This window comes from Lissotriton vulgaris, chromosome 12 (genome assembly GCF_964263255.1).
Source record: "Lissotriton vulgaris chromosome 12, aLisVul1.2, whole genome shotgun sequence".
In the NCBI taxonomy this organism is placed as follows: Eukaryota; Metazoa; Chordata; class Amphibia; order Caudata; family Salamandridae; genus Lissotriton; species Lissotriton vulgaris.
The window spans coordinates 433692158-433705388 of NC_141700.1; the positions used below are offsets into that span (position 1 = coordinate 433692158).

General features: G+C 44.3%; 1 protein-coding gene across 1 annotated transcript in view; it reads left to right on the top strand.

Annotated features, from left to right (window-relative positions):
• Positions 1-13231, top strand: part of SLC12A4 (solute carrier family 12 member 4) — a 533265-nt gene that overhangs the window by 158071 nt on the left and 361963 nt on the right. Inside the window, exon 2 of the mRNA XM_086945194.1 lies at positions 8389-8483. Coding sequence (XP_086801320.1) covers positions 8389-8483 — 95 coding nt within the window. The remainder of the gene's footprint in view (positions 1-8388; positions 8484-13231) is intronic.

Here is a 13231-nt window from a genome sequence, read left to right on the forward strand (position 1 = left end):
GTTTATTAGCCCTCCTCCCCAGTTAAATCTTGGAGCAAGAACATGCACAGTGTAATAATCTCATGAGGGGTTGGGTTGTATGCTGATTTGTCAACAGTATTTCCTTTTTACTTAATTGTAAGATTATGTGTAGTATTTGGCTGTGCATGTATTAAAGAAATTTGTAGGTGTCGTTTTGCAGCTTTAGGTGCTCCTCGTACTCTTGTAAATAAAACAAAAGTAATCATAAAAGCACACTCTCTTTGTTACAAGCAACGCGTCAGACTTTCGCAGCTGCCATGTTTCACAGTCCCATGTGTGATTAGTTAGTCCAAGCCTGTTTTTTTCTGAGACTTGTCTGTTAGTCCAGCATAAAACAAGGACTACCAGTCCCATAATTCTAAGAAAATCTGGACTGGATTAACTAATCACGCATGTACCTAGGAAACTTGGCAGCTGAGGACATTCTAGATGGTTATAACAATGACATTTCATGCACAATATAATTTCAAGTTGACTCCGCTTGTTAGTTTGATGTTTTATTACTTTTATTATTGCAAGTATTTCATCTCTGTTTAGACTGCGGTATTTTAAATGTTTCCTACTTTTTTTCTTTTAATTAATGTAGCATGTGTTTGCTCAGTTCGTGTGTGTGTTGTGGAGGGATGAGGTAGTGACTACAAGACTAAAGATAGTGTGTGGATGAATAGATGCATAGATGCATAAACACAAGGATGAGTGGCTGAGAGCATGTACGAGGAGCTATTCAATGCCTTAGCTCACCACTTACGAAGCAAATTGTTGTAAATCAGACCTATTTGCATTGCCAGTGCTTTATCCCACTAAAAGTGGTGGGTAAAGCAGACCTGTTCTGCAGTAGTTATAAACATATTTGAACCGGAGTAAAATAATCTTGCTAACTAGGGAGTTTTTACTTTGCGTATCAATGTAAGGATCTATGTTACTCAATATGTTCATATGACATTTACATTTAGATGTCACTTGATTAGTTTTGGGTTTTAATCAGTGGCTGCTCCCCGTGGGAGTGCTGCGGGGTGGTGAGGCGGGGGAGGGACAGGGTGGGTTCTCCAGTGAAGTACGAAATACGATGGACAGGAGTAAGGTAAGTAATTAAATAAATAAAACAATGTACCTTGCACGCGCTGCATCGCCGAGTTGGCCATGCAGTGCGCGCAAGGTAATTTGGATTAGCGTGAATTTAAGATCAGGCTGAATGAGGCAGGAGACCTTTGCTCTGAATAACAGGGGCGTAACACAGGCCCCCGCAGACCCCGCAGTGCGGGGGGGCCTCGGGCCCCCACGCTCCAGACAGGGGCCCCTCACTCAGCCCAACAACAAGCCTCAAGTCTGACTCTGTGTGCACACGCCACACGTATCATTTAATTCATGATTGAAGTTCAATCATACATTAAATGGTGCGCACAGCGCACGCCACGGCCAGCCACACAGCATCTTCATTATGTATTGGTCCCGACGTGCCTCCAATTGGTTAGTAATGGTGGAGTGGTGGTGCACACGCGCATGCCGGGCCCCGGCCGGGCGGGGCCACCAGGGACTTTCACTTGTTGCTGCGCGCGCCGAGGGCCAAGATGATGAATTCAACAGTTGAAATGAAATAAAAGCGGACCTGGGAGGCCCCTGGAATTGCTTCCGCTTCACAGGTAAGGCTTTGGCTGAGGGTGATGTGTGGCTAAGTTTCGACCTCTCTAACACTCAGCAGTCAGGGCGCAGCAGCAGCAGCATGGATTGAAAGCAGCTAAGCCGCACAGATCTGTAACTTTCGCCAGCAGGACGCTTGTTGAATCATGAAGACTGGGCGCGTGGGGCTCGTGCTATGCCACTGACTCCAGCTTGGCTGAGAGGCTCACATTTTGGGGGCCTCCGGAGTGCTATGGAGTTGGGGAGGGTCGTTCCCTGGTTCCACAGCACATTTTCTCTTTTTTTTAATGCATTTTGGGTACTCAGTTTCCGCCCATGCTGTGCACTTTTTGTTTTGTTTGTTTCCCTATGAATTCTATTTCTTGGTGTTCAAATTGGTAATGTTTTTTTGTTGAGGAATCCAATAGAGAGCCTGTTATGGATTGGTGGTTAAAGTCTAGTGGGGCGTGGAGTGAGCCCACAGAGCACCAACAGTGTGCCAAGAATGATAGAGATATATTCGGGGAAGTGGATGGGCCTGGAGTGTAGCAAATTGTCGCCGGAGTCATATGGGAGAGAGTGGGACACACATGGGAAGGGAAGGACATTGTGGGTCGGAAGGGGAGGATCCATGTGGGATGTCATATCTAATAAGCGTTGGCAAAGCCAATGGGTCTGACGTTGGTTGCAGAGCTATTGACTGTGCCAAAGTATGTTTCTTTTGCTGTAGTTTATTGTGACTTTGTTGTTCCAAGATGGCTAGTGGAGGCTGAGAAAAGAGAGACATGAAGAAATCATTGAAATACGAAGGGATGTAAATGCAGTGGGTGGACAGTGGTGTATGAGAGACATTGAGGCACTGCAGGGTGTGGATACAGCGAGTGGACAGTTGTGTATGAGAGACAATGAAATGCAGGGTGTGGGTGCAGTGGGTGGACAGTGGTGTATGAGAGACAATTGAGTGCTGCAGGGTGTGGGTGCAGTGGGTGGACAGCAGTGCATGGGAGACAATGGGATACAGGGTATAGATGCAGTGGCTGGACAACTTGTGTGTGAGAGACAATGAAGTGCAGAGTGTAAATACAGTGGGTGGACGGCGGTGTATGAGACAGTGAGGTGTAGGTACAGTGGGTGGACAGTGGTGGATGAGAGTCGGTGAGGTGCTGCGGGGTGTGGATACAGTGGATGGGCAGCGGTGTACGAGAGAATGAAATACAGGGTGTAAATACAGTGGGTGGACAGTGGTGAATGGAAGACAATGAAATACTGCAGGGCATAGATGGGCTTGGACTACATGGACCATGAATTGGCATGGGGCAGGGAGTAAACGCGGTGGGCTCTGAAGTCGTGACCTCAGCTGTCCTGCAGGGAGCTGTGCGCCAGTGCCCCATAGCCTATTGCAGACCCTGCATCTTGCATATGGGTCAAGCTGTTTTTGTTCTCTGTGATGTCTTCCTTACTTTTCTAGGTGGGTAGCCATTCCAGGATGGTTGATATGCATTTGACCTGTGGAGGGGTACAGGCGACATGTGGGTGACCTTGTGTACTGTGGGGGGGCTGTGATGGTAGTGGGCAGACTGTTCGAGACAGGCAAGGAACCCATTCATGTCTTGTTCTCTCTTTTCCATAGAACCTACGACATGCCTTTGTGTGGAAAGGGCTATCACTGGCTAGAGAGGGGAGCTTGTCGCGGCCGCTAGTGAGATTCTGCAGAGCTGCCCCATTTCAACACCAGCGATGTTCCATGATTGTGTTCTTGATAGATGGAATGACATGACATAGTGTTGGCCCTGCCATGGTGGTGGTACATGTCGGCCCAATGTGCTCACCCATGGTATGGTGGTGCCCCGGCCGGGTGGAACGCGGGCCCTGGCATAATAGTGGTGGTTCCTGTCTGATTGCGTGGTGGTGCACAGCCCTCGTGCTAGCTTCGGCTTGATGGTGGTGGTTCTTGGCATGGGATTGGCGCATATGACATGCGACTTTGACACATAGATTTTCAGGGCAGAGTCTATCCATGTGTTGCAGTGGTTCATGCCAGTGGTTGAACTTTTTCACAATGCAGATGACTTCTTGATTTAGGGAATCTGGGTTGTTTTTCAAAATGCAAAGCTAGTGTTTGGTGGCAGGGGGTGTCTGCTTTCATGGGCCGACGGGCTGATGTTCTGGAGACAAATGACTGAATTTGTTTGGAGCTGAGATTTGAGTGGTTGGGGGGCCGACTTGGGAAGGACAGCCCTGGGAACTCCTCTTTCACTTGGTATACTTGCTGTACTCACTTGCTCCTTCGGCTTGGATCTCTGCTTTTCGTTCACCACTTTTGGGATCCACCGGCCGCCACTGGTGCACGCGCAGCAGGCCCTTGACCTGAGGGCTCCTGACTGAATCCGGATTATGGGGGGCCCCCCTCCATATTCTTTGCAGGGGGGCCCCCTCAAGTTTTGTTACGCCACTGCTGAATAATAGACACGCATTGGCAAAATGTTGTTATTAAAGTGCAGCCTAAAACACTTATTTCTCAGCAACATATGATCTGTATATTTATGAATCAATCAATGAATTGGAACCTGTAATTTTCCATCAATAAAGGTGAAATGTAATTGGTCACAACAAATGGAATAGGTCTCTAAAGAAGCAAAAATAATTCTAATGATTAGGCGCCATTAAGTATGTTAAACCTACTCGTGCCTATTCTAACTGCAAATATATACTGGTAAGGTCATTTACACTGCTGCAGTGCCAGGCTACCGGGTTGGAAAGTGGACCTATTTGATTAACAGAAAAAAATCAAACGGGGTCGGCTTTGATTCCTGAGACCCCAGAAGAAGCAACTGTCACCTGAACAAAGTACAACACGGCTGTCCTGTCTGACGGATGAGACCTACGTGGTCAAACAATATAGCTTCTCAGCTGCCTGCCACATTTAATGGTATGGAAACCCAGCAACCACTAAAAACAAGTAGAAAGTTATTACAACAAACCAGCAGCCACTAACCACTAGTGTATTACCTTTACAGCAGTCCAGAAGTCAGTATACACAAGTGGAATTATAGAAGGGTCCAGGGAGGGGGGGGGGGGTGAAGGAGCAACATAGGGGATGGGTGGGAGGCAAAGAAGAAATAATACCTCAATCACAGTGAGTGCAGCAGATGAACACTAATCAAGAGGAAACAATCTGTACTTGATCCATGCTCCATAGAAAGAAAAGGAAGTGACCCCCAGCAGGGGCTGGCTAATTAGGAGGCAGCAAAGAAGAGTGGCAATGAAATCAATGAAAGGTAAGAAATGGGCTGGCTCCAAGCCCTTTATTGTAAACAATAACTTTTGCAGCGACAACGCAAGCTCTGTCAGCAGGCAAGACCTAAAAAGGACTGAGATGTGGACCTGAGTAATTGCTGGTATTTGAAATTAATTCATGCGTTCACCCATCACGTTTTTGGCTTTCTTCCGCTTCTACATCATGATCAGTTCATAAACTTGAAAGACAGAGGTTTGGTGTTACTTCTCTTGGCACAGGGTCTAAATGTGTTGATTGGCATATGCTTAGGTGTGCTTGGTTCCTGGGGATGATGATGGTTCCATCAACTTATTGAAAGTGAAGCTATTTGTGCCCCTGCAGCCTTAATACAGTAGATCTACTAATATTTTGTATGTAACGCATCCTGGTATCCTCTAGCATATAATTCCAACTTTATCAACTACATGATTCGTGAACATATGTGGAAGTGGAAATGATGGTATTGGATTTGCATTTATAAACCACATTATGCCAGACCTCCTTCATCAAGTACCGCATTGTAGAGTACAAGTCGGACATAAGCTTGTGTATTGCAATTGTTCTTCCATATTGATTATGTTCAGCATACATGGTCCTATCCAGGGGTGTGTAACATGCCAAGGTCAAGGAATATCGGTAAGATATGTGAGACTTGAGGACTCTTTACCTTCCTAAACCTTTTATACGGTCTTGGCACACACATGAAGTGGTGATGCTTTTAATTGATGTTTCAGATATGTAAAGTGTACGTCCAACAATAGAGCTCTTCAAAATGGGTAGGGTATGCCACGGAACGTGTGCCAAAATGCATGGTGCACAAGGGTGGGCATTAAAAGACACTGCCAGTTGTGGGACAGACTGCAGGCCTATTGTTAACTTTGCATATGTGTATTGTGTTTATCTGGGCCACCACTTATCCATGCTGCTTCACATTTATTAATGAAGATTTTTTCCTTGATTGAGTACCGTACCATCCCATTAGTAATTGCCTCAAATTTACAGTGGGTGATGTAAATCTAATTCACCTTTCTCTGGATTCTTGCCCATAAATACTTGATGGATCTCTCATGGAACATTACAGCTGTTTTGGCAAATAATAGATTGATTTATTTATGTAGTCATTTATTTATGTATTTAATTGCTTGAGCTAAGACCCGGTCTTTGAAACTTCCTTCACCAGTTTGTTCAGCTCCTCTTTCTTGAAAAGGTGAATTAGGACATGCAGAATTATGTCAAACACTGACTGAAGCTGAGTAGCATACAAACGCCATACTTTCCTAAATGTTTTTATACTTTTAGTAGTGCTTGAGTGAAATACTGTGCCATTTTGATTGTTTTATTTTTATTATTAATGTTTTTTTGTTTCTCTGGTGGATGCATCATTTGAACCTGACTACATTTTGCCCTGGGTTAACAGTATTAACCATATGAGCAATTAAATCCTTACCAAAGAGCCAGCACTTGGAAACCTCTTTTCCAAGCATTTTCTCAATCACTCAATTCAATGTTTGTTTTCTTTGCTACCATCCACTTGAATAAATGAATAATACTTAGGAATGTGTGTGAAGCTACAAAGATGTCCACATTTTGTAACTCTTACGAACTTCACATATTTTCTTGTTAAAAAAAAGATAAATAATATTATGAGATAACAAATTTCTGCCCAAGTTGGGATTTTGAGACAAAATAGGGATTTATGGAAGTATTTTGTTAACAAAAGTGTAATTTGTGTTGAGCGACGATAAAAAAAGCGAAGGAAGATAGGCACTTGGGTACAAAATGCTTGTGAAAAATAGTTTCAGAAAACTTGTTGAAACAAGCGAAGCAAGGTGTGCGTTACACATAATTTAATGAGTTACTGTTTCAGAGTACTGGTAAGAAAAGGAAACCTAGGTATGCTCTTGCATACAAAAGGTTCAGGAGTGATGGTTTTCCCTTTAATCATTGCTAGCCAATGTTTGTCCACAGCACAAGCATGTGGGTGGGTTTATGAAAAAAAAAGTTGAAACGTGGATGCTTTTCAGTACCGTAAAAGCGAGTTAGACCGCTTTCTAGTCCAGCGAATTGGACAAGGTTTGAAGTAAGGAATTTCCAGCCTTAGAACGATGAATTTTTAAGCAAACGGATCACTGAATTAAATGACTGTTTAGAGAGGTTACACAAACTATTCTCTATCAGGAAATAACCCAGAGGACGGCTATCAATAGAAAAAAAAATATATATATATATATAGGTTCTCCAGTACCAACTCCATGCTTGAAGGTACTGAAAATATCAGCATTTGTCTACAGATCTACAGAAAATGGGACAATGTGGTGATTGTGTATGTTCAATGACCTTAGTGACTTCAGTGGACTGCGTGTATCCTGTAGTCTCCACCCACTGTTCCTATTTTCCTACATGTTCTAGTCCATTTGGCCAGGTAGTGTCAACATTATTCTCGGTAGCTAGTCTCCCATCGGCTGGCTAAAGCCATCTTATAGTTCCTTTTCGGTTATGAAGATGCAGATTTATTTAGCATCATATTGGCGTTAGTATGACCTCTCAGTGTTGTCCGATTCTGGTATCTTGACTCCTGGATCTGTCATTCATTCACAGACCGGAGTCTGCTTCATGTTTGAGGAGGATCCTCAGCGTGAGTGCAGTTGGCATAACATGTGTCTCTTTGGTTGTTATGCTGTGTGGTGAGTGTAGATGGAGATCTTTACTAATTTGGCTAGGTGCCATCTAAGTCACTGGTATGTGCATTTCCCAGATTAAGGGATGTGTATATGTCTTCTGGTGGCATGAAGGCAATTCAGCTTGATTTACTTGAAGAGCAGTTATCAGTAGGGAAAGTCACAATCTTTGGCTCGGATATGTCTGCAAGAAATATAGGTTTCTTTACTCTACACAAATTATTGACTTTTTCCATAGGTTTGGCAAATGATCTGCACATTATGTATTCCAGCCTTAACACTGGCTGGTGCAAATATAATATAATCCGCAGCATCCGAAAGAGGTGCAAGGAAGTGAGATCTGAGGCTGGGCTAGGGGAGCAGCCATGAGCACAGGTTACAGCATTGCTCCCCCTTGAATAAGGACCAGGGAGTCTTTGCAGGAACCATATAGGACATATAACACATTTGGTTTTATACACCTCAAAAAGGGGGAGGGGAGGATAAATCACTGATCTGGGCTTACATACCATGTATCTCAGAGGGTGAGGCACACCTTTTATTCTCTTCCCAAATACCGTGTGATGTTCACCACCTTAGGCTCTAAAGTACCACACTGCACCCAGGTGTCATCAATAGCCACAAATTCAAATATCCATCATCAGTGCACTATTGTGAGAAAAGCACATGCCAAGCGAATTCGAATGTGAACATAATAAATAAATAAATAGCAACAACACCGTAATAGAAATGTGTATGTTTGAAACAAATTCAGTACTTCTTTATTAAATATGTTCACAACATTCTTCTGTGCAGGTCATGGCAACCACAAAGAGAACCGTCCTTTCCTCAACAATTCTGAAGCTGTCAAGAGAGAAGACTACTATGACCGGAACCTGGCCTTATTTGAGGTACTTTTCTTGTTCCATATAATGGTGATCGGTGCTTGTGTCATGTCATTGGACAGGAGATATTTGTTGTGCTCCTGCTTTTCCACCCCTCTTCTTCCCATGAACTGAAAACACACAAAGCCTTATTAAAGTACCTATACAGCCAACTAACCTGGGCTTTGAATATGTTGACTGGCTGGTAATAACCTGAGCGAAGTGGGAATACATAAAGGAACCCCGTTGGAGGTGTGTAGGGGAAAGATCTGAGCAGTTTGCTTTCCCACTCTCCCGACTGTTTTCGGCAGGTTGTCCACTGGCTCTCTGAGCTGAAATTTAAAGCTGTGTAACACCCCTTTTTGCCACGGGTGCCTCACTCATGATTGGATGTCCTCATTAACTCCGCCCCTGGCTTGATAGTGCCTTCTACCAAGACACAAGAGATGCAGGACCCTATAAGAACAATGAAAGGCTATGCAGGTCGTATGTGGTGAATGCGCAAATGATGTTTGGATTTTCATATTGGATATGAATTGCTAACATGCAGGGTTCAGCTAATAGGAATATTGTGGCTTTCCAAACATTAATAGCAAGTTAACATTATTTTCAGTGTTCCTTATTCACGAAGAAGGACTCTTTCACCAGATTTTCTAGAATGCTACATCATGTCCCTTTTGGAATATTCTATCTGTATCACCATGGGGCTGGAAAAGTACGGTGCAGTGCAAACTCCTGAGGACTAACTTCAGGCACTGAGTACTTTAAATAGTAGATCTGTAAGGTAAACATAGGTAAATAATGTTTTGAACAAGTTGGATCAGAATTGGAAATATATTGTGAACTCTGACAATTGTGAATTTGATCTAGAAGGCAGATGTTCAATTTCTGGATCACACTTCTGCATGAAAGCAAGGTTCAAGCAAACTGCAGGTGGAAATCTCAGGCTCCTGCAGGAATTGCCTAGGTTTCTGCTGAGCTTTTTCAAAACGCATCTGTCTCTTTCAGCATTTTCCAATAGAGCTACCACTACCAAACGATTATGATAAAAACAGCATTTTTTGTATAATATAGTGAAATAATAAAGTATCTTCTGCCTCAGCCCACCAAGATACAGCCAGCCTGCTCGGGCAGCAGAATTAGGGATGAAGCTACCTCCTCTTATAACAGAGGATAATTGCACTGAGAACATTCCAGAAGGCAATAGATGGCAACTGGATGATGTGTGCTTGATCATAGCCTAACATATCTCTACCCCTGCAGGCGAATCACTCAAGCTGAGGACAGAATTTCTTCCTTAGAGGGCACTGTATGAAAAATGTGCGCAGTTGTGTTGCCAATGAAATGAGTGGATGATCAAGAGAAGAGATTCTTATTAAACTACAAGCATATATCTTTGATGCCTGAAGATAGTTCATGTGATAGGAAGAACAACATTATGTAGAACATTCTAAGGGACACACTTCAAGAAGCAGAAGTGACGGTGCAGTGGGTGCACTTCTTTACCTGTAGCCCTTTATTTATTTTTGGAAGATTTATTTAGCGCAAACTAGACCCAAATGTATCAGAGCATTTTACATGAGCACAAGTTGCGTTACAGACGAACACATTAATTTTTTTGTTAGACACAGGGAGATTAAGTGATTTGCCCATAAACACAGGATGTTGGACAACCCTGCTGTGACTGGAATCTGGTTCCCGAGCTTAGAGGTCGACCACTCTAGCTGTTAGGCCACATACATTCCCCTCCATTTCAAATCTTATCTCCATGCTGTTTAAATAAAGGGATCAGTATGTGATTCTCAAGGCTTGAAGAGGGAAGTGGACATCTGGGAGGAATCTGGGTATGTATGTGTATAGATTTTATTTAATTCTGTTGAACAGGAATGCGGATACAACACTTACTATCATCGACCTACAGGAAAGTGTGTCCTGGATTCTGTATATCTGATAGGGTTACAGCAATCTTCAAGAGCTCTCTCCTGAGGCTCAAGAAGGAGGTTAGAACTGTATGACAGTAGGGTATGATAAGTGAGCATGAGAGTCCAATTCCTGTCTAGCAGTGTTCTTCAGAGTTCGTCTCTCGCCCTTTCTTTTTTAATATGTTGTAACCTTTCTGGCTGCGATTGTTAAATTATAAATTGAGGGGCGAGGGTGAATACTCACCTCAAGAATAATCGCAACCCTTGCCAGGGTGAACCCCTAAAGCTACTCAATTAACCTAAACTCAATCCCCTGGTATCTCTTTCACAGAGCACATACGCTTAATGTAGGGTAATGTGTAAAGTATTATGCAGTACTGTTGCAAGGTGGAAGTATTCTGTGATATGGCTTGGTGGCTGGTAGAAATGTGGGTCTCAAGGTGGCAGGTTGTTACCCTGCCCAAGTAGGGACCTTTCTTCCTAGTCAGGATAAGGGGAATACCCTTCTAAAATAACCCCTGCACACCCACTTGGTAGCATGGCTTGAACATTGAGGCTTGTCTCGGAGACAGTGTTTTAAAGCATTTGCACATAACTAACAGTAATACAGTGAAAACACCACAAAAGGAGACCACACTAACTTTAGAAAAATATCCACTATTTTATCTGTGCAAACAAGACCAAAAACAATACAAATCCACCAATACAGTTCTCAGAAATATCAGTAATCAAAAATAGACTTAAAATACAGTTCCTTGAAGTCGATAGCTCTCTCCCGGGCTATCACGGCATCGTGAACAACAAATCCAAACATTTATGGCTGACCGCCAGCATCGCGGGCCAGCTAAGGTGTCGGAAGTCCTGCAAAACATTATGTTTGGAAATGCAGAGTGTCTGCCTCGCTTTAAGCTCCGAAGAGCAGGCGTTGGTGCAGGAGTCATCAAGCCCTTAAAGTCACATGCGTTGCAGAGCAAACTCCTCGCAGTTGAAGTCTGGAGCACTGGCATTGGCAGGCCTTGTGGCTGCGGTGCGAAGTGAGGCGTGTTGTGCACTCCGCTCAAAGTGCAGGCAGTGGCTCGGTGACGGTTGTCCAGCGACGTCGATGAGACCCGGGCTGAGTGCAAAGTGATGCATTACTCGTTGCAGTGCTGGTAGGTTATGGTGCAAGCAGTGGCATCATTGTGGAAGTGCTGTCATCGGCTGAAGAACTGGAGTCGATGGCATTGGCAGGCCAAGGCTGTGGTGTGGGATGAGGGCCGGGCAAGCAGCAGCGTCTATGTCGGCCGTGAAGCGTCATCGTCGGGGATACCAGGGCTGTGACGTGAAGCAAGATGGTGTGAAGCGTGGTGCTCACCGGTCACGGTGCAAGCAGCGGCGCAGTGGCTACATCGGGCATCGTTGGTGAAACCAGGGTTGCAGTGCTAAATACGGCGGTGGCCTCCATGGTACCTTCAGAACAAGGGGTAGGATGTAGCCTTACGGTTAGAGCAGTCGACATCAAAGCTGAGGTACGGGGGTTCGAGTCTCAGCAACGACACTCAACATCCTGTGATTCTGGGCAAATCACTTAATGTCCCCATGCCTAACATAAAAAGAAAAATGAATGTGTCAATCTGTAACGAAACTGGTGCTCCGGTAAAGAGCTCTGATGCCCGATGACTCGGGTCTAGTTCCCGCTTTAAAAAGCAGTCAGCAGCGGCATCGGTGACTGCGTTGGGTTGCTTTTTCTTCTGTTGCAGCACAAAACACACAGTTCCTAGTGCTGGTAGCAGACTAACTTGAAGTCTTTGCTGTTCCGGAGACTTCTTGAACAGAGGGGCAAGCACTACCTCAAGCCCTTTGAGATACTCAATCAAAGAAGTGGCAGAAAGTTCAGTCCGGTCCTTTCTCTGCCCAAGACCGAAGCCAACACATCAAAGCACACAGCAAAGTAGTAGTTCCTCCTCACAACTTCTTTAGCTCTTCTTCTTGCCTAGTTCCCAGGTCTAAAAGAGTCCTAAAGTCTTGGGGTCTGGCCCCTATAGTTATACCACATTTCCCTTTGTTCTCTTGTGGCAGAGAGTCTCTGTGCTTATTCCAAACCAGTTCTGTCCTCTCTGGTCGAGCTTCCTGGCAGGAGGTTGAGATAGCATTGTGTACGGCAGACCAGGCTGAATCAGGTTTTTTTTTTTTTGCAGAGTCCCGAATCGGGTATCAGAGCGCTTTACATAGCACCAGTTACGTTACATGAGGACACATATTCATTTTTGTTAGGCACGGGGAGATTAAGTGGTTTGCCCAGAATCACAGGAGGTTTAGCGCCATTACTGGGACTCGAACCCAGTTCCCCAAGTTGAGCGCCCTAGCGGTTAGGCCAAGGAAATCTCCTCCCACTACTCTAAATACAGCAAAGGTCTATTCAGCCCAGCCCTGCATCATCCGGAAAGTCAGGACACACTTCAACTACCACAGTGGCTGTTTACAGTGAATGAATATCCCCAGCTCCTGTCACTCCAAAGCCAGACAGTCCATCCACAACCCAGCAGACACACACAGGATGGTTTAAGCAAGAACATGGCTACTTTTGAAAAGAGGCATTTTAAAACACACAATTTAAAAACCATCTTTACTAAAAGATGTATTTTTAAATTCCGAGTTCAGGCATTCTAAGCTCCATTCTCCTATCTTGTCATAATGTAAAGTTATACTTCTAAGGTGTTACAAAGTATCTACCAATCTTACCTATGGGACAGATATCCTTTCAATAGTGAAAAATGAAACGCACTGTATTCACACCAGTACATTCTTCCTTTCACATACACTGAACCCTGCCCACAGGGGTACCTTGGGCCTACCTGAGGGGTGTCTTACATG